This window comes from Coregonus clupeaformis, unplaced genomic scaffold (assembly GCF_020615455.1).
Source record: "Coregonus clupeaformis isolate EN_2021a unplaced genomic scaffold, ASM2061545v1 scaf0649, whole genome shotgun sequence".
NCBI classification, from domain to species: domain Eukaryota; kingdom Metazoa; phylum Chordata; class Actinopteri; order Salmoniformes; family Salmonidae; genus Coregonus; species Coregonus clupeaformis.
Window position 1 is genome coordinate 255,001 of NW_025534104.1, and position 19,902 is coordinate 274,902.

The 19,902-nt window shown below is 48.1% G+C and overlaps 1 protein-coding gene across 1 annotated transcript in view; it reads right to left on the minus strand.

Annotated features, from left to right (window-relative positions):
• Positions 1-19,465, minus strand: part of LOC123485334 (protocadherin-17-like) — a 72,626-nt gene extending 53,161 nt beyond the window's left edge. Inside the window, exon 1 of the mRNA XM_045216248.1 lies at positions 19,420-19,465. Coding sequence (XP_045072183.1) covers positions 19,420-19,459 — 40 coding nt within the window. The 5' untranslated portion in view covers positions 19,460-19,465. The remainder of the gene's footprint in view (positions 1-19,419) is intronic.
• Positions 19,466-19,902: the final 437 nt, after the last annotated feature.

The following is a 19,902-nucleotide window of genomic DNA, read 5'->3' on the forward strand; positions in this document are numbered from 1 at the left end:
AGCTCTAATCTTTTAAAGCTTTTATAATGAGGGTGACAGGGAGGAGAATTCCTAAGACTGCCATGTTTTCTCTACCGTAGAAGATTTGAGGCTTTCTGCAGGATTTCAAGTGGCTTAGCCGTACGTGACGGCATCCCCAGGATCCTCTAAGAACAGGGTGAACGACACACACACACACACACACACACACACACACACACACACACACACACACACACACACACACTATACGACACACACACACACACACACACACACACACACACTGTACGACACACACACCGTACGACACACACACCGTACAACACACACACCGTACGACACACACACCGTACGACACACACACCGTACAACACACACACCGTACGACACACACACCGTACAACACACACACCGTACGACACACACACCGTATGACACACACACCGTATGACACACACACACCGTACTACACACACACCGTATGACCCACACACACCGTACGACACACACACCGTACGACACACACACCGTATGACACACACACACCGTACGACACACACACACACCGTACGACCCACCCATAACCCTGCAGGAGACAACAAATCTTGAATGACTTTGAGTGATAACTCTTGTACCTCTGGTTTAGATCGTTCAGGGTTCTAATTTCCTGTTCTCCAATATATCTGCGTCCCAAATGGCATCCTGTTCCCTATGAAGTGCACTACTTTTGACCAGAGCTATGGCAATATAGGGAATAGGGTGCTATTTGGGACACAGTCTCTGTCATGAATCACTAGACAGTGTTGTATTTGGGGCCAAGGCCAATCGGTCAGCTAGACCACTGTGTGTGTGTGTGTGTGTGTGTGTGTGTGTGTGTGTGTGTGTGTGTGTGTGTGTGTGTGTGTGTGTGTGTGCTTCACCTCATACCCAGCAGCTAAACCAGGGACAGACCGACTGAGTGATAAGGATCTCTAGGATCAATCCTCTGGTGGTTGGCCACTAAATAAGGATCTCTAGGATCAATCCTCTGGTGGTTGGCCACTAAATAAGGATCTCTAGGATCAATCCTCTGGTGGTTGGCCACTAAATAAGGATCTCTAGGATCAATCCTCTGGTGGTTGGCCACTAAATAAGGATCTCTAGGATCAATCCTCTGGCGGTTAGCCACTAAATAAGGATCTCTAGGATCAATCCTCTGATGGTTGGCCACTAAATAAGGATCTCTAGGATCAATCCTCTGGCGGTTAGCAACTAAATAAAGATCTCTAGGATCAATCTTCTCCAACCAGCTGGCAACCGTGAGAAGTCACACACACATCTGGCCAGCTAGATGAGGGACCACGTTGACCAGCTAAATGAGGGACCACGTTGACCAGCTAAATGAGGGACCACGTTGACCAGCTAGATGAGGGACCACGTTGACCAGCTAGATGAGGGACCACGTTGACCAGCTAGATGAGGGACCACGTTGACCAGCTAAATGAGGGACCATGTTGACCAGCTAGATGAGGGACCATGTTGACCAGCTAAATGAGGGACCACGTTGACCAGCTAGATGAGGGACCATGTTGACCAGCTAGATGAGGGACCACGTTGACCAGCTAGATGAGGGACCACGTTGACCAGCTAGATGAGGGACCACGTTGACCAGCTAGATGAGGGACCACGTTGACCAGCTAAATGAGGGACCACGTTGACCAGCTAGATGAAGGACCACGTTGACCAGCTAAATGAGGGACCACGTTGACCAGCTAGATGAGGGACCACGTTGACCAGCTAGATGAGGGACCACGTTGACCAGCTAAATGAGGGACCACGCTGACCAGCTAGATGAGGGACCACGTTGACCAGCTAGATGAGGGACCACGTTGACCAGCTAGATGAGGGACCACGTTGACCAGCTAGATGAGGGACCACGTTGACCAGCTAGATGAGGGACCACGTTGACCAGCTAGATGAGGGACCACGTTGACCAGCTAAATGAGGGACCACGTTGACCAGCTAGATGAGGGACCACGTTGACCAGCTAGATGAGGGACCACGTTGACCAGCTAGATGAAGGACCACGTTGACCAGCTAAACGAGGACCACGTTGACCAGCTAGATGAGGACCACGTTGACCAGCTAGATGAGGGACCACGTTGACCAGCTAAATGAGGGACCACGCTGACCAGCTAGATGAAGGACCACGTTGACCAGCTAGATGAGGGACCACGCGTGACCAGCTAGATGAGGGACCACGTTGACCAGCTAGATGAGGGACCACGTTGACCAGCTAGATGAGGGACCACGTTGACCAGCTAAATGAGGGACCACGTTGACCAGCTAGATGAAGGACCACGTTGACCAGCTAAACGAGGGACCACGTTGACCAGCCAGATGAAGGACCACGTTGACCAGCTAGATGAGGGACCACGTTGACCAGCTAGATGAGGGACCACGTTGACCAGCTAGATGAGGGACCACGTTGACCAGCTAGATGAAGGACCACGTTGGCCAGCTAGATGAAGGACCACGTTGACCAGCTAGATGAGGGACCACGTTGACCAGCTAAATGAGGGACCATGTTGACCAGCTAGATGAGGGACCACGTTGACCAGCTAAATGAGGGACCACGTTGACCAGCTAGATGAGGGACCATGTTGACCAGCTAGATGAGGGACCACGTTGACCAGCTAGATGAGGGACCACGTTGACCAGCTAGATGAGGGACCACGTTGACCAGCTAGATGAGGGACCACGTTGACCAGCTAAATGAGGGACCACGTTGACCAGCTAGATGAAGGACCACGTTGACCAGCTAAACGAGGGACCACGTTGACCAGCTAGATGAGGGACCACGTTGACCAGCTAGATGAGGGACCACGTTGACCAGCTAAATGAGGGACCACGTTGACCAGCTAGATGAAGGACCACGTTGACCAGCTAGATGAGGGACCACGTTGACCAGCTAGATGAGGGACCACGTTGACCAGCTAGATGAGGGACCACGTTGACCAGCTAGATGAGGGACCACGTTGACCAGCTAGATGAGGGACAAACAACAACAGATATCTGACACCAATCCTCTCCAGCCAACTGGTCCCACCAACAACAGATATCTGACACCAATCCTCTCCAGCCAACTGGTCTCACCAACAACAGATATCTGACACCAATCCTCTCCAGACAACTGGTCCCACCAACAACAGATATCTGACACCAATCCTCTCCAGCCAACTGGTCCCACCAACAACAGATATCTGACACCAATCCTCTCCAGCCAACTGGTCCCACCAACAACAGATATCTGACACCAATCCTCTCCAGCCAACTGGTCCCACCAACAACAGATATCTGACACCAATCCTCTCCAGCCAACTGGTCCCACCAACAACAGATATCTGACACCAATCCTCTCCAGCCAACTGGTCCCACCAACAACAGATATCTGACACCAATCCTCTCCAGCCAACTGGTCCCACCAACAACAGATATCTGACACCAATCCTCTCCAGCCAACTGGTCCCACCAACAACAGATATCTGACACCAATCCTCTCCAGCCAACTGGTCCCACCAACAACAGATATCTGACACCAATCCTCTCCAGCCAACTGGTCCCACCAACAACAGATATCTGACACCAATCCTCTCCAGCCAACTGGTCCCACCAACAACAGACATCTGACACCAATCCTCTCCAGCCAACTGGTCCACCAACAACAGATATCTGACACCAATCCTCTCCAGCCAACTGGTCCCACCAACAACATATATCTGACACCAATCCTCTCCAGCCAACTGGTCCCACCAACAACAGATATCTGACACCAATCCCCTCTCCAGCCAACTGAGTCCCACCAACAAGAAGCCACACAAGAACATCTGGTGTCATCTAGTTGTTGAGATTAATCTAATCCGTTTAGATTACTGTCTAATACTGAAATCCCAGCAAGCATATCAACAAATCCTTCAAGATCTCAGACTGTGTTTTTTTGTTTCCGTTGGAGTGGGTGCTAATAACAGAGAGATTCCAGACAGGCGTCAGTCAGTCACCTCAGCTGGCATCTTCAACACAATGAAAACAACAGGCTTTTAAATAACTAGAGGGATTTAAAGACAACAACGCCGTTGTGAATAGACGGGCAACACAATGAATCATCCACTGTGTGTGTGTGTGTGTGTGTGTGTGTGTGTGTGTGCGTGTGCGTGGGAATCATTCATAATCTATAAAAATACCTTTTCAGATTCCAAACGTGAAGAGAAGAGATGGTTTGTGAGAAAAAAGGTGACAATTGCGTGAATTAATGTCTTGATGTGAACAATTCATGTAACAACGAGCCTCAACGACGTTCATTTATCACATTAAACAACTGACAGATGTGACACACACACACACACAGAAAAAACACACACACACACACACACAGAAAAACACACACACACACACACAACCAAGACTTCCCCATATGCTACCTGCTAAGACCAATGTTTGTGAAGGCTGTAATTAACATGTTTTCACTGAAGCTGTTTTCTCAGCAGCTGTTTAGTCATTAACTCACTCACAAACACAATGACTGAGTCCCTAATTGCACCCTTTTTCCATATGTAGTGCACTACTTTTGACCTATGGTTCTGGTTAAAAGTAGTGCACTACATAGGGAATAGGTGCAGTAATGCTGATGTTTTGTGAAGTACCAAAGACAATACGTTATCTCAAACCGCCCGTGGTAATATGAATAAACCAAACATAGCCAAGCCAAGAAGGATACTGAAGGAAAGATGCTGATGATCAAGTTAAGCAGAATGCTGTGTTTTCTAGGTCATCGGAACATCAGAACATCGGAACATCAGAACATCAGAACATCGAACATCGAACATCAGAAACATCAGAACATCGGAAACATCGGAACATCGGAACACAAACAACATGTTCCAGGGAACACAAACACTGTTGCGCTTGGTTCCGATCAGTTCCGCTCCGCGCTTTGGTTCTGCACCAGAGGTTGATGTCAGTATCAATATCACCATGGTGATGATCATAAACAGCATACCATCATATTCCCAGGAGTTGAAGCAGCTAATGTAATGTGAGTGGGAAGGTATCTTCCCTAGAGAACAGTGTAGCAGCTGGAAAGGGTCTCACGTTGTTGTTTTTTAAAATAAATGTTTCTCTTTTGATTGATGTATTTAATATTCTCTGTGTTAAACGATACAGTGCACAAAACACACGTGAGAGTATGCATGCACACACACACACACACACACACAGCTAATTTGTCTTTGCGGGAAGGAAAAATCTATGTATAATCTGACTGGAGATCAATAATTTGTTATAGTGTGGTATTTATTGTTGTCAGTCCTGATGTACTGTGTCTAGGCTACTACCAGGAGGATGATGAACCAGTGCAGCAGAAAGCTCAGGTTGAGTCCCAAATGACACCCTATTCCCTATATAGTGCACTAGTTCTGACCAGGGCCCATAGGGAGAAGGGTGCCATTTGAAAGGCATCCAAAGTGTGAGGATCACTACAGGATTGAAAGCTATAGACAATACAGAGGATGTAAGGACTTTGCATTTCATTTCTCATTGTTTCTATGGAGATTTGATTTGAGTAGAGACAGACATGGTATTTAGAGAGAAACCCTGCCAGATTATTGATGAATGGACACAGCGTCTATTTAGAGTCGATCACAATGATGAAAATGATTAAAGGATGGAGTTGGGAGGATTGGTAGAGGCGCTAGAAAATTCACAAGATTCAAAACAAATAAAAGCGAGTGACTGAAGTTTCCACTGGCTAGAACAGAACATGGCTGCATTATCTAGAGCCATGAAATATAAATGATGCCAAATAGCCTTTTTACAGTCAGATAAAGGTTTATAGAGAGAGAGAGAGAGAGAGAGAGAGAGAGAGAGAATGAGAGAGAGAATGAGAGAGGGAGGGAGAGAGGGAGAGAGAGAGAGAGAGAGAGAGAGAGAGAGAGAGAGAGAGAGAGAGAGAGAGAGAGAATGAGAGAGAGAATGAGAGAGAGAGAGAGAGGAGAAGAGAGAGATAGAGAGAGAGAGATAGAGAGAGATAGAGAGAGAGAGAGAGAGAGAGACAAGAGAAGAGAGAGAGAGAGAGAGAGACAGAGAGAGAGAGAGAGACAGAGAGAGAGAGAGAGAGAGAGAGAGAGAGAGAGAGAGAGAGAGAGAGAGAGAGAGAGAGAGAGAGAGAGAGAGAGAGAGAGAGAGAGAATGAGAGAGAGAGAGTGAGAGAGGGAGGGAGAGAGGGAGAGAGAGAGAGGGAGAGAGAGAGAGAATGAGAGAGAGAGAGAGAATGAGAGAGAGAGATAGAGAATGCGAGAGAGAGAGATAGAGATAGAGAATGAGAGATATAGAGAATGAGAGAGAGATAGAGAATGAGAGAGAGAGAGAGAATGAGAGAGAGAGAGAGTGAGAGAGAGAGAATGAGAGAGAGAGAGAATGAGAGAGCGAGAGAGAGAGAGAGCAGAGAGAGAGAGAGAGAGAGAATGAGAGAGAGAGAGAGAGAGAATGAGAGAGAGAGAGTGAGAGAGAGAGAATGAGAGAGCGAGAGAGAGAAAGGAAGCAGAAGAAGTAGATGTGTTGTTGCCATGGTGATGCGTTAGTGTGAAAAGGGCATCAGATTTGACTTTTGACCGTTTAATTAATGCTCTGGAAATGACTGTGCTTTTTAATCGACAACCTCTGATTATGATTCTCCCACGTAATCAGAAAGACAAGAAGAAGAAGAAGAAGAATAAATAAAAAAGAAAGAGTGGAGAGAGGAGTGGAGAGAGGAGTGGAGAGAGGAGCGGAGAGAGGAGTAAAGACTGAGGAGTGGAGAGAGGAGTGGAGAGAGGAGTGGAGAGAGGAGTAAAGACTGAGGAGTGGAGAGAGGAGTGGAGAGAGGATTGGAGAGAGGAGTGGAGAGAGGAGCGGAGAGAGGAGTAAAGACTGAGGAGTGGAGAGAGGAGTGGAGAGAGGAGTGGAGAGAGGAGTGGAGAGGAGGAGAGAGGAGTAAAGACTGAGGAGTGGAGAGAGGGAGTGGAGAGAGGAGTGGAGAGAGGAGGGAGAGAGGGAGTAAAGACTGAGGAGTGGAGAGAGTGGAGAGAGGAGTGGGAGAGAGGAGTGGAGAGAGGGAGGGAGAGAGGAGTAAAGACTGAGGAGTGGAGAGAGGGAGGAGAGAGGAGGGAGAGAGGAGTGAGAGAGGAGTAAAGACTGAGGAGTGAGAGAGGAGTGGAGAGAGGAGTAAAGACTGAGGAGTGGGAGAGAGGAGTAAAGACTGAGGAGGAGAGAGAGTGGAGAGAGGAGTGGAGAGAGGAGTGAGAGGAGGAGTGAGAGAGGAGAAGAGAGGAGGGAGAGGAGTAAAGCTGAGGAGGAGAGAGGAGAGGAGAGAAGGAGGGAGAGAGGGAGAGGAGAGAGGAGGGAGAGAGGAGTAAAGGCTGAGGAGTGGAGAGAGGAGTGGGAGAGAGGAGGGGAGAGAGGGAGGAAGACTGAGGAGGGAGAGAGGAGGGAGAGAAGAGGAGGAGAGAAAAGACTGAGGAGTGGGAGAGAGAGAGAGAGGAGGAGGAGGAGTAAAGACTGAGGAGGGAGAGAGGAGAAGGAGTGGAGAGAGGAGGGAGACGAGGAGCGGAGAGAGGGAGGGGAGAGGAGGGAGAGAGGAGGGAGAGGAGAAAGACTGAGGAGTGGAGAGAGGAGAGGAGAGAGGAGGGAGAGAGGAGAAAGACTGAGGAGTGGAGAGGAGGGCGAGGGAGAGAGGAGGAGAGGATGAGAGGAGTGGAGAGAGGAGGAGAGAGGAGGGAGAGGAGTAAAGACTGAGGAGTGGAGAGAGGAGTAAGACTGAGAGAAGGAGAGAGGAGGGGAGAGAGGAGGGGAGAGAGGAGTGGGAGAGAGGAGGAGAGAGAGGAGGAAAGACTGAGGAGGGAGAGAGGAGTGAGAGAGGAGGAGAGAGGAGGGAGAGAGGAGGGACGAGGAGGAGAGAGGAGAAGAGAGGAGAGAGAGGGAGGGAGAGAGAAGAAGGGAGGGGGAGGGGAGAGAGGGAAAGACTGAGGAGTGGAGAGAGGAGTGGAGAGAGGGGAGAGAGGAGGGAGAGAGGAGGAGAGAGGAGGGGGAGGAGAGAGGGAGTAAAGACTGAGGAGTGGAGAGAGGAGGGAGAGAGGGAGGAGACTCGAGAGAGAGGGAGAGAGGAGAAAGACTGAGAGGGAGGAGTGGAGGGGGAGAGGAAAAGAGAGGAGGAGAGAGGAGGGGAGAGGAGTAAAGACGAGGAGGGAGAGAGGAGTAAAGACTGAGGGAGTGGAGAGAGGAGTGGAGAGAGGAGTAAAGACTGAGGAGTGGAGAGAGGAGTGGAGAGAGGAGTGGAGAGAGGAGTGGAGAGAGGAGTGGAGAGAGGAGTGGAGAGAGGAGTAAAGACTGAGGAGTGGAGAGAGGAGTAAAGACTGAGGAGTGGAGAGAGGAGTGGAGAGAGGAGTGGAGAGAGGAGGGGGAGAGGGAGTGGAGAGAGGAGTAAAGACTGAGGGGTGGAGGAGGAGTAAAGACTGGAGTGGGAGAGAGGAGGAAGAGAGGAGGAAAGAAAGGGGAGAGAGGAGGAGGGGGAAGTAGGAGGGAGAGAGGAGAAAGAGAGGAGGAGAGAGGAGAGATGAGGGAGAGGAGAAAGATGAGGAGAGGAGAGAGGAGTGAGAGAGGAGGAGGAGAGGAGTGAAAAGACTGAGGAGGAGAGAGGAGGGAGAGAGGAGTGGAGAGAGGAGTGGAGAGAGGAGTAAAATGAGGAGAGGAGAGAGGAGGAGAGAGGAGGGGGGGAGGAGTAAAGACTGAGGAGAGGGAGAGAGGAGTAAAGATGAGGGAGGGAGAGAGGAGTGGAGAGAGGAGTGGAGAGAGGGAGAGAGGAGGAGAGAGGAGTAAAGAAGGAGAAGGAGAAGAGGAAGAGGGGGAGGGAGGAGGGAGGAGAGAGAGGAGTGGAGAGAGGAGTAAAGACTGAGGAGTGGAGAGAGGAGTAAAGACGAGGAGTGGAAGGGAGAGAGGAGTGGAGAGAGGAGAAAGACTGAGGAGGGAGAGAGGAGTGGAGAGAGGAGTGGAGAGAGGAGTAAAGACTGAGGAGTGGAGAGAGGAGGGAGAGAGGAGTGGAGAGAGGAGGAGAGAGGAGTGGAGAGAGGGAGGGTGAGGGGAGAGAGGAGTGGAGAGAGGAGAAAGAGAGGGAGAGAGGAGAGAGGAGTAGAGAGGAGGGAGAGAGGAGGAGTGGAGAGAGGAGTGGAGAGAGGAGTAAAGACTGAGGAGTGGAGAGAGGAGTGGAGAGAGGAGTAAAGACTGAGGAGTGGAGAGAGGAGTGGAGAGAGGAGTAAAGACTGAGGAGTGGAGAGAGGAGTAAAGACTGAGGAGTGGAGAGAGGAGTGGAGAGAGGAGTAAAGACTGAGGAGTGGAGAGAGGAGTGGAGAGAGGAGTAAAGGCTGAGGAGAGGAGAAAGGAGTGGAGAGAGGAGTAAAGACTGAGGAGTGGAGAGAGGAGGGAGAGAGGAGTGGAGAGAGGAGTAAAGACTGAGGAGAGGAGAGAGGAGTGGAGAGAGGAGTGGAGAGAGGAGTAAAGACTGAGGAGTGGAGAGAGGAGTGGAGAGAGGAGTAAAGACTGAGGAGTGGAGAGAGGAGTGGAGAGAGGAGTAAAGACTGAGGAGAGGAGAGAGGAGTGGAGAGAGCAGTAAAGGCTGAGGAGAGGAGAGAGGAGTGGTGAGAGGAGTGGAGAGAGGAGTGGAGAGAGGAGAGGAGGCTGAGGAGAGGAGAGAGGAGTGGAGAGAGGAGTAAAGGCTGAGGAGAGAGGAGTGGAGAGAGGAGTGGAGGCTGAGGAGAGGAGAGAGGAGTGGAGAGAGGAGTGGAGGCTGAGGAGAGGAGAGAGGAGTGGAGAGAGGAGTGGAGGCTGAGGAGAGGAGAGAGGAGTGGAGAGAGGAGTAAATGCTGAGGAGAGGAGAGATGAGTGGAGAGCGGAGTGGAGGCTGAGGAGAGGAGAGAGGAGTGGAGATAGGAGTGGAGAGAGGAGTAAAGGCTGAGGAGAGAGGAGTGGATAGAGGAGTGGAGGCTGAGGAGAGGAGAGAGGAGTGGAGGGAGGAGGGAGGCTGAGGAGAGGAGAGAGGAGTGGAGAGAGGAGTGGAGGCTGAGGAGAGAGGAGGGAGAGAGGAGTAAATGCTGAGGAGAGGAGAGATGAATGGAGAGAGGAGTGGAGGCTGAGGAGAGGAGAGAGGGGAGTGGAGAGAGGAGTAAGGGAGGAGAGGAGAGAGGAGTGGAGAGAGGAGTGGGGGGCTGAGTGGAGGAGAGAGGGAGAGGGGGCTGAGGAGAGGAGAGAGGAGAGGGGGCTGGGGAGAGGAGAGAGGAGAGGGGGGCTGGGGAGAGGAGAGGGGGCTGAGGAGAGTGGGCTGAGACGTCTAAGTGGTGTAGTAATAACATTGTAATGTTCAGGTGCAGAGACAGTCTCAAGGGGTTCCCTGTAAAAATCCCTAAATGGTCGAGTGGCTCGTCACTGATATTTCTGGGAGAACATTTTTACATTTGCATTCACTGCAGACAGAGGAAGTCAGGGACTATTCTACATGACTGGTTTACTGACAGGCAACTCTGCCTTTGACACACACACACGCTCTTGCGTTTTCATCAATTTCTGCACTAATTTCAGATCATTTCCACATAGAGGTGCACGGTATGGACAACAAATATAGGCCTTATTTTCAACCAAATGTTGCAAATTGCGATTTGACTTGCGATTTAGATCAAAACACTTGGGTGAACTGTTGGAATCATGGAAAATGAAGAAATTGTAATTCTATAGAAGATAATAGTGGGCACTTTCAATACCAGTGTTGTTTGATATGACAAAGAAAGAAAGAAAATGCCAGGGAGGAGTTATTGTGAGGAGGAGTTATTGTGGCAAAGTGTTGGTCAGTGTTTCCTAAGGGACCCTACATTAAATGTTGTCTCTTAGCTACTTCATGTAACTAACATATTCATGCTTTCGCCTATTCCTCTTTGATTTAGAAGATACTACTGTTGCACAAACGACATGCTGATCTAGGCCTACACCATCACTGGTACCAGGCTGTATTAGCTAGCTACGTTTGCTCTGACTCAGTACATTTATTTAGCAAGCAAGATAGCCAGCTAACAAGTGATTAGCATTAACGGCTTACACGACTTAGCCACGACTTGCTAAGAAAAGACAAACAAGCTGTTTGTAAGAAACACAAACTAATAGTGTGATTATTGAACGCTTGTGGATTTATATTAAGAAGCAAAAGTGGAAACAGCATCATCGTTGTCATCAACATTGTTGCATGTGCTGCATTGACCATGCAGAATGATCAAGCAACAACAAATGTGCTCCTTGAGACAGGGGGCGGGTCTAGGTCTGTGTGGAAAGCGGCATGAGAGAGAGAGAGAGAGAGAGAGAGAGAGAGAGAGAGAGAGAGAGAGAGAGAGAGAGAGAGAGAGAGAGAATGAGAGAGAGAGAGAATGAGAGAGAGAGAGAATGAGAGAGCGAGAGAGAGAATGAGAGAGAGAGAGAGAGAGAGAGGGAGAGAGGGAGAGGGAGAGAGAGAGAGAGGAGAGAGAGAGAGAGAGGGAGAGAGGGAGAGAGAGAGAGAGAGAGAAGAGAGAGAGAGAGGGAGAGAGGGAGAGAGAGAGAGAGAGAGAGAGAGAGAGAGAGAGGAGAGAGAGAGAGAGAGACACCATGGCAGTAGCTCTCTCTCTCTCTCTCTCTCTCTCTCTCTCTCTCTCTCTCTCTCTCCTCTCTCTCTCTCTCTCTCTCTCTCTCTCAGTCATAGTACCTCTTCCTCCCTCTCTCTCCCTTCCTCGTTCTTAAACAAGGCGTAGCAATGTGATTATCATCGCTCCAATCCCAGTTAATTAGGAGGTCATTCAGAACACTTACACCACCACCTAGCCTAATGGCATCTCATTTCTCCCTCCCTCCCTCCTCCCTCCATCAGCTCTATCTCCGGGTGATATCTCTCTATCTCTGGGTGATATCTCTCTATCTGGGTGTTATCTCTCTATCTCTGGGTGATATATCTCTATCTCTGGGTGATATCTCTCTATCTGGGTGTTATCTCTCTATCTCTGGGTGTTATCTCTCTATCTCTGGGTGTTATATCTCTATCTCTGGGTGTTATCTCTCTATCATATCTCTCTGCTGTCTGACAGATATAGCGACGATGGTGTCAACTCAACTGGAACGAGCAAACCATGCCATTACACACACACACACACACACACACAGAGAGACACACACACACACCAAACACTCACACACACAGCAGCAGAACAAAGATTAGCGGCAAATCACTGCATCAATTAATGACCAATTAATAGCTTACAATTTGTTTGGGGGATACACTTCTGCTTAATTAATACACGGTCTGCGTCCCAAATCTTCTCTCTCTCTCAAAATGATCACAAGAACGGTGAGCAAAAATCCCAGAACCACACGGGGGGACCTAGTGAATGACCTGCAGAGAGCTGGGACCAAAGTAACAAAGCCTACCATCAGTAACACACTAAGCCGCCAGGGACTCAAATCCTGCAGTGCCAGACGTGTCCCCCTGCTTAAGCCAGACATGTCCAGGCCCGTCTGAAGTTTGCTAGAGTGCATTTGGATGATCCAGAAGAGGATTGGGAGAATGTCATATGGTCAGATGAAACCTCTTCTTTATATCTCATCTCTCTCTCTCTCTCTCTCTCTCTCTCTCTCTCTCTCTCTCTCTCTCTCTCTCTCTCTCTCTCTCTCTCTCTCTCTCTAGACATGATGTAATACACTATATGACTAAAAGTATGTGGACACCTGCTCGTCGAACATCTCATTCCAAAATCATGGCCATTAATATGGAGTTGGTTGCCCCCTTTGCTGCTATAACAGCCTCCACTCTTCTGAGAAGGCTTTCCACTAGATGTTGGAACATTGCTGCGGGGACTTGCTTCCATTCAGCCACAAGAGCATTAGTGAGGTCGGGCACTGATGTTGGGCGATTAGGCTCGCAGTCGGCATTCTAATTCATTCCAAAGGTGTTCAATGGGGTTGAGGTCAGGGCTCTGTGCAGACCAGTCAAGTTCTTCCACACCGATCTCGACAAACCATATCTGTATGGACCTCGGTTTGTGCACGGGGGCATTGTCATGCTGAAACAGGAAAGGGCCTTCCCAAACTGTTGCCAGAAAGTTGGAAGCACAGAATCGTCTAGAATGTCATTGTATGCTGTAGCGTTAAGATTTCCTTTCACTGGAACTAAGGGGCCTAGCCCGAACCATGAAAATGGCCCCAGACCATTATTCCTCCTCCACCAAACTTTACAGTTTGCACAATACATTGGGGCAGGTAGCGTTCTCCTGGCATGCGCCAAACCCAGATTCAGCCGTCGGACTGCCAGATGGTGAAGCGTGATTCATCACTCCAGAGAACTCATCCATGGAAACCCATTTCATGAAGCTCCAGACAAACTGTTTGTGTGCTGACGTTGCTTCCAGAGGCAGTTTGGAAATCGGTAGTGAGTGTTGCAACCGAGGACAGAAGATGTTTACTCGCCACGCGCCCAGCACTCGGCGGTCCTGTTCTGTGAGCTTGTGTGGCCTACCACTTGGCGGCTGAGCCGTTGTTGCTCCTAGACGTTTCCACTTCACAATAACAGCACTTACAGTTGACTGGGGGCAGCTCTAGCAGGGCAGAAATTGGACGAACTAACTTGTTGGAAAGTCACTGAGCTCCAGTACGGGCCATACTACTGCCAATGTTTGTCTATGGAGCTCACATGTTTGTCTATGGAGATTGCATGTTTGTCTATGGAGATTGCCTGTTTGTCTATGGAGATTGCCTGTTTGTCTATGGAGATTGCCTGTTTGTCTATGGAGATTGCCTGTTTGTCTATGGAGATTGCCTGTTTGTCTATGGAGATTGCCTGTTTGTCTATGGAGATTGCCTGTTTGTCTATGGAGATTGCCTGTTTGTCTATGGAGATTGCCTGTTTGTCTATGGAGATTGCATGTTTGTCTATGGAGATTGCCTGTTTGTCTATGGAGATTGCCTGTTTGTCTATGGAGATTGCATGTTTGTCTATGGAGATTGCATGTTTGTCTATGGAGATTGCCTGTTTGTCTATGGAGATTGCATGTTTGTCTATGGAGACTCACTGTTTGTCTATGGAGTATTGCCTGTTTGTCTATGGAGATTGCCTGTTTGTCTATGGAGATTGCCTGTTTGTCTATGGAGCGTATTGCCTGTTTGTCTCATGGAGATTGCCTGTTTGTCTATGGAGATTGCCTGTTTGTCTATGGAGATTGCCTGTTTGTCTATGGAGATTGCCTGTTTGTCTATGGAGATTGCCTGATTGTCTATGGAGATTGCCTGTTTGTCTATGGAGATTGCCTGTTTGTCTATGGAGATTGCATGGCGTGTGCTACATTTTATACACCGGTCAGCAACAGGTGAAACAGCCAAATCCACTAATATATGTGTTGTTTTACAGGGTCAGCCATAGTAGTATGATAGGTGCAGTGCAATGTGTTGTTTTACAGGGTCAGCCATAGTAGTATGATAGGTGCAGTGTGTTGTTATACAGGGTCAGCCATAGTAGTATGATAGGTCCAGTGTAATGTGTTGTTTTACAGGGTCAGCCATAGTAGTATGATAGGTGCAGTGTAATGTGTTGTTTTACAGGGTCAGTCTAGCAGTATGATAGGTGCAGTGTAATGTGTTGTTTTACAGGGTCAGCCATAGTAGTATGATAGGTGCAGTGTAATGTGTTGTTTTACAGGGTCAGCCATAGTAGTATGATAGGTGCAGTGTAATGTGTTGTTTTACAGGGTCAGCCATAGTAGTATGATAGGTTCAGTGTAATGTGTTGCTCTACAGGGTCAGCCATAGTAGTATGATAGGTGCAGTGTAATGTGTTGTTTTACAGGGTCAGCCATAGTAGTATGGTAGGTGCAGTGTAATGTGTTGTTCTACAGGGTCATTAACGCTAAGTGCGTGGACATGTTCAGCACTGTGCTAACACATTTTTGTCATAAGCATCGTCACGTATAAATGTTTCCATAATTTCCATCTTTCTCTCTGAACCGTTCTCATGGACGATTAAATTTGTACATTTTCAAAATGGGAAACATATGGCCGCCTTTAATTGGCCAATTCCTCTTGCCAATGTAGTGTTTTCTCTAATCTAAAACCCAATGAAAAGACATACGCTGTTAAGACAGACAGACAGACAGACAGACAGACAGACAGACAGACAGACAGCACTGTACCTTATTTCCTCTGTAATGCTGCTATGTAGTACTGTCTGGATCTAGTACTGTCTCCTCTGTAATGCTGCTATGTAGTACTGTCAGGATCTAGTACTGTCTCCTCTGTAATGCTGCTATGTAGTACTGTCTGGATATAGTACTGTCTCCTCTGTAATGCTGCTATGTAGTACTGTCTGGATCTAGTACTGTCTCCTCTGTAATGCTGCTATGTAGTACTGTCTGGATATAGTACTGTCTCCTCTGTAATGCTGCTATGTAGTACTGTCTCCTCTGTAATGCTGCTATGTAGTACTGTCTGGATCTAGTACTCTCTCCTCTGTAATGCTGCTATGTAGTACTGTCTCCTCTGTAATGCTGCTATGTAGTACTGTCTGGATCTAGTACTGTCTCCTCTGTAATGCTGCTATGTAGTACTGTCTGGATCTAGTACTGTCTCCTCTGTAATGCTGCTATGTAGTACTGTCTGGATATAGTACTGTCTCCTCTGTAATGCTGCTATGTAGTACTGTCTGGATCTAGTACTGTCTCCTCTGTAATGCTGCTATGTAGCGTTTCCTCTATCCAAGCCATTCAGATCTATTTTTCCGTGAGATTTCAGGAAAATCTTTCTTACTCTCTGGAGGTGTGTGAAACACTACGATCCTACTACTACCGTAACTCAGGAGGCTACCGCTCACACTCCATCCCCTCCATCCCTCCTCACGCCTCCATTTATTCCTCCCTCTCCTCTCTGCTACGCCTCCATCCGCTGACAGAGCAGAACACAGGGGAGACAGAGGGCTGAGTACGAGACTCTCCAGAGTTATTGTTCTACACATGTCGTGTGTAATCTGCCCTACCAACAGCGCTTAAAAATAATTATTCATATTTAATCAGCTACGCAGGATGTTACATCGTCTGCCTGCCGCATGCTAAGTCCTTTCCCTTGTTCCATTATAAAACTTTTACACAATCACTCTGCTGCCGGCGGAGGAGAGGAGCGAGGAGAGGAGGAGCGCAGTAGGGGAGAGGTATGGAGGAGGGAGGGAGGGAGGGAGGAGGGAGGGGAGGGAGGAGGGGGAAAATAACAGGGTCTAAATGGAAAGGGTAAAGTGGTTGGGCTTATAAAAACATAATGGCCTTGTCTGATTTGATAAACTGACAACGTGGCTGGAATACACACAGAGAGAGAGGGAGGAAGGAAGGAAGGAAGGAAGGAAGGAAGGAAGGAAGGAAGGAAGGAAGGAAGGAAGGAAGGAAGGAAGGAAGGAAGGAAGGAAGGAAGGAAGGAAGGAAGGAAGGAAGGAAGGAAGGAAGGAAGGAAGGAAGGAAGGAAGGAAGGAAAGAGAGAGAGAGAGAGAGAGATTGAAATTGAAATTGAAATTGAATTGAGAGAGAGACAGAGAGAGAGAGAAGAGAGAGAGAGAGAGAGAGAGAGAGAGAGAGAGAGAGAGAGAGAGAGAAAGAGAGAGAGAGAAAACAAAGAGGTGAAAACGAGGTGATGAGGAAAAACGGAGGAGTGAGGAGTAAGGTGGGGGGATAAAAGAAAAATGGAAAGCAATGAAGAGGAAGCCAAAGTGTGCAAGATCCAGAAGGAGAAGAGAGGCTGAGGGAGGATGGAAGAGAGGGGAGAGAGGGGTGGGACCAGGAAGAGCCAGAAGGAGAAGAGAGGCTGAGGGGAGGACATGGAAGAGCCAGAAGAGAAGAGAGGCTGAGGGGAGGGAAGGAAGAGCCAGAAGGAGAAGAGAGGCTGAGGGGAGGGACCATGGAAGAGCCAGAAGGAGAAGAGAGGTTGAGGGGAAAAAGAGAAGGTGAGGGGAGGGACCATGGAAGAGCCAGAAGGAGAAGAGAGGTTGAGGGGAGGGACCGCCGGAGAAGAGAGGCTGAGGGGAGGGACCATGGAAGAGCCAGAAGGAGAAGAGAGGTTGAAGGGAGGGACCATAGCCAGTGAGGGAGGAAGGAAGAGCCAGAAGGAGAAGAGAGGTTGAGGGGAGGGACCAGAAGAGCCAGAAGGAGAAGAGAGGTTGAGGGGAGGGACCATGGAAGAGCCAGAAGGAGAAGAGAGGCTGAAGGGAGGGACAATGAAGAGCCAGAAGGAGAAGAGAGAGTTGAGGAGGGACCATGAAAGGGAAGAACCAATCGCCATTTTTGTGACTACGCCAACTATCTTCAGAATAGAAGGGGTTGACGTCAGAGTCTCAGATTGTAAACTGAATGGGGACTCACAGGTATGAACATCTTCTCAAAGGGTTGATAACGTCAGATTGTATAAGGGAAACAGGCCAGGAAACAGAATCCAAACTGTGATATTGTCGGAAACCAAGTACAGTTTGCCTCCAGAACAGAAGGGGTTCTCATCAGATTGTGAAACTAAAACTAAACATAAGACACGCCCTGCTCCAGAGGATGCGGTTTAATGCCCATGACCTTTATCTTCAAGGAAGGAATTTCAAACCGCCATTTTGTGACTATGCCAACTAAGGGCCTGCGACAGACTAGCGTCCTGTCCAGGGAGTCTACTTGTATATCAAGCTACCTAACGATACAAAAACAGGAGGTCGACTAGCATCCAGGGAGTTTAATTGTATATCAAGCTACCTAACGATACAGAAACAGGAGGTAGACTAGCATCCAGGGAGTTTAATTGTATATCAAGCTACCTAACGCTACAGAAACAGGAGGTCGACTAGCATCCAGGGAGTCTACTTGTATATCAAGCTACCTAACGATACAAAAACAGGAGGTAGACTAGCATCCAGGGAGTCTACTTGTATATCAAGCTACCTAACGATACAGAAACAGGAGGTAGACTAGCATCCAGGGAGTTTAATTGTATATCAAGCTACCTAACGATACAGAAACAGGAGGTCGACTAGCATCCAGGGAGTTTAATTGTATATCAAGCTACCTAACGATACAGAAACAGGAGGTCGACTAGCATCCAGGGAGTTTCATTGTATATCAAGCTACCTAACGATACAGAAACAGGAGGTCGACTAGCATCCAGGGAGTTTAATTGTATATCAAGCTACCCTAACGATACAAAAACAGGAGGTAGACTAGCATCCAGGAGTCTACTTGTATATCAAGCTACCTAACGATACAGAAACAGGAGGTCGACTAGCATCCAGGGAGTCTAATTGTATATCAAGCTACCTAACGATACAGAAACAGGAGGTCGACTAGCATCCAGGGAGTTTACTTGTATATCAAGCTACCTAACGCTACAGGAAACAGGAGGTCGACTAGCATCCAGGGAGTCTACTTGTATATCAAGCTACCCTAACGCTACAGAAACAGGAGGTAGACTAGCATCCAGGGGAGTTTAATTGTATATCAAGCTACCTAACGCTACAGAAACAGGAGGTCGACTAGCATCCAGGGAGTTTAATTGTATATCAAGCTACCTAACGCTACAGAAACAGGAGGTCGACTAGCATCCAGGGAGTTTAATTGTATATCAAGCTACCTAACGCTACAGAAACAGGAGGTAGACTAGCATCCAGGGAGTTTACTTGTATATCAAGCTACCTAACGATACAAAAACAGGAGGTCGACTAGCATCCAGGGAGTCTACTTGTATATCAAGCTACCTAACGATACAGAAACAGGAGGTAGACTAGCATCCAGGGAGTTTAATTGTATATCAAGCTACCTAACGCTACAGAAACAGGAGGTAGACTAGCATCCAGGGAGTTTAATTGTATATCAAGCTACCTAACGATACAGAAACAGGAGGTAGACTAGCATCCAGGGAGTTTAATTGTATATCAAGCTACCTAACGATACAGAAACAGGAGGTCGACTAGCATCCAGGGAGTCTACTTGTATATCAAGCTACCTAACGCTACAGAAACAGGAGGTAGACTAGCATCCAGGGAGTTTAATTGTATATCAAGCTACCTAACGCTACAGAAACAGGAGTGTAGACTAGCATCCAGGGAGTTTACTTGTATGTCAAGCTACCTAACGATACAGAAACAGGAGGTAGACTAGCATCCAGGGAGTTTAATTGTATATCAAGCTACCTAACGATACAGAAACAGGAGGTAGACTAGCATCCAGGAGTTTAATTGTATATCAAGCTACCTAACGCTTACAGAAACAGGAGATCCTTCCAGACTCAGACAAGGCTTACTTCATAATAAAAGGAGTTGATGATGTCAGAGTCCGAATGGTAAAGGGTAACGAGGTAACGAGGACTCACCCTGCTCCAGAGGAGGTGGTTTAACGCCCGTAGCCTTCATCTTCAGCGCCTCTTGGCACGACATGTCGCAGCACGAGCCTTTATTGAGTGTCTTGGTCGCTATCGGCCTGATCGCTATCTCCGTGACCACTGTCTCTAAGGCTGGCTCGCTCTGGGTCCTTGAATGTCGGAGCTGCTAAATGAAAAGAAAGAATTAAAGATGGAGGAAAAAATAAAATAAAAATATATATAGGGGGACTTGAGTTTGACAGACCGAAATGCCTGTTTCTGTTTCTTTAGTGATTTCTGCTAGATTCTAAAACTCTTCTGTGGGTACAGTACTAGTGTAGGATCAGGTTATAGCTGTAAAGCACAGAGTATATTATGATTCATTATGAGTCCTTACCTTTGAACAAACTGCTGCCTGCTGCCCATGTAATTGGGCTCAGTGGGAAAATTGTCTGTCTGTGAAGAAGGGAGAGAGAGAGGAGAGAGTTTACGACG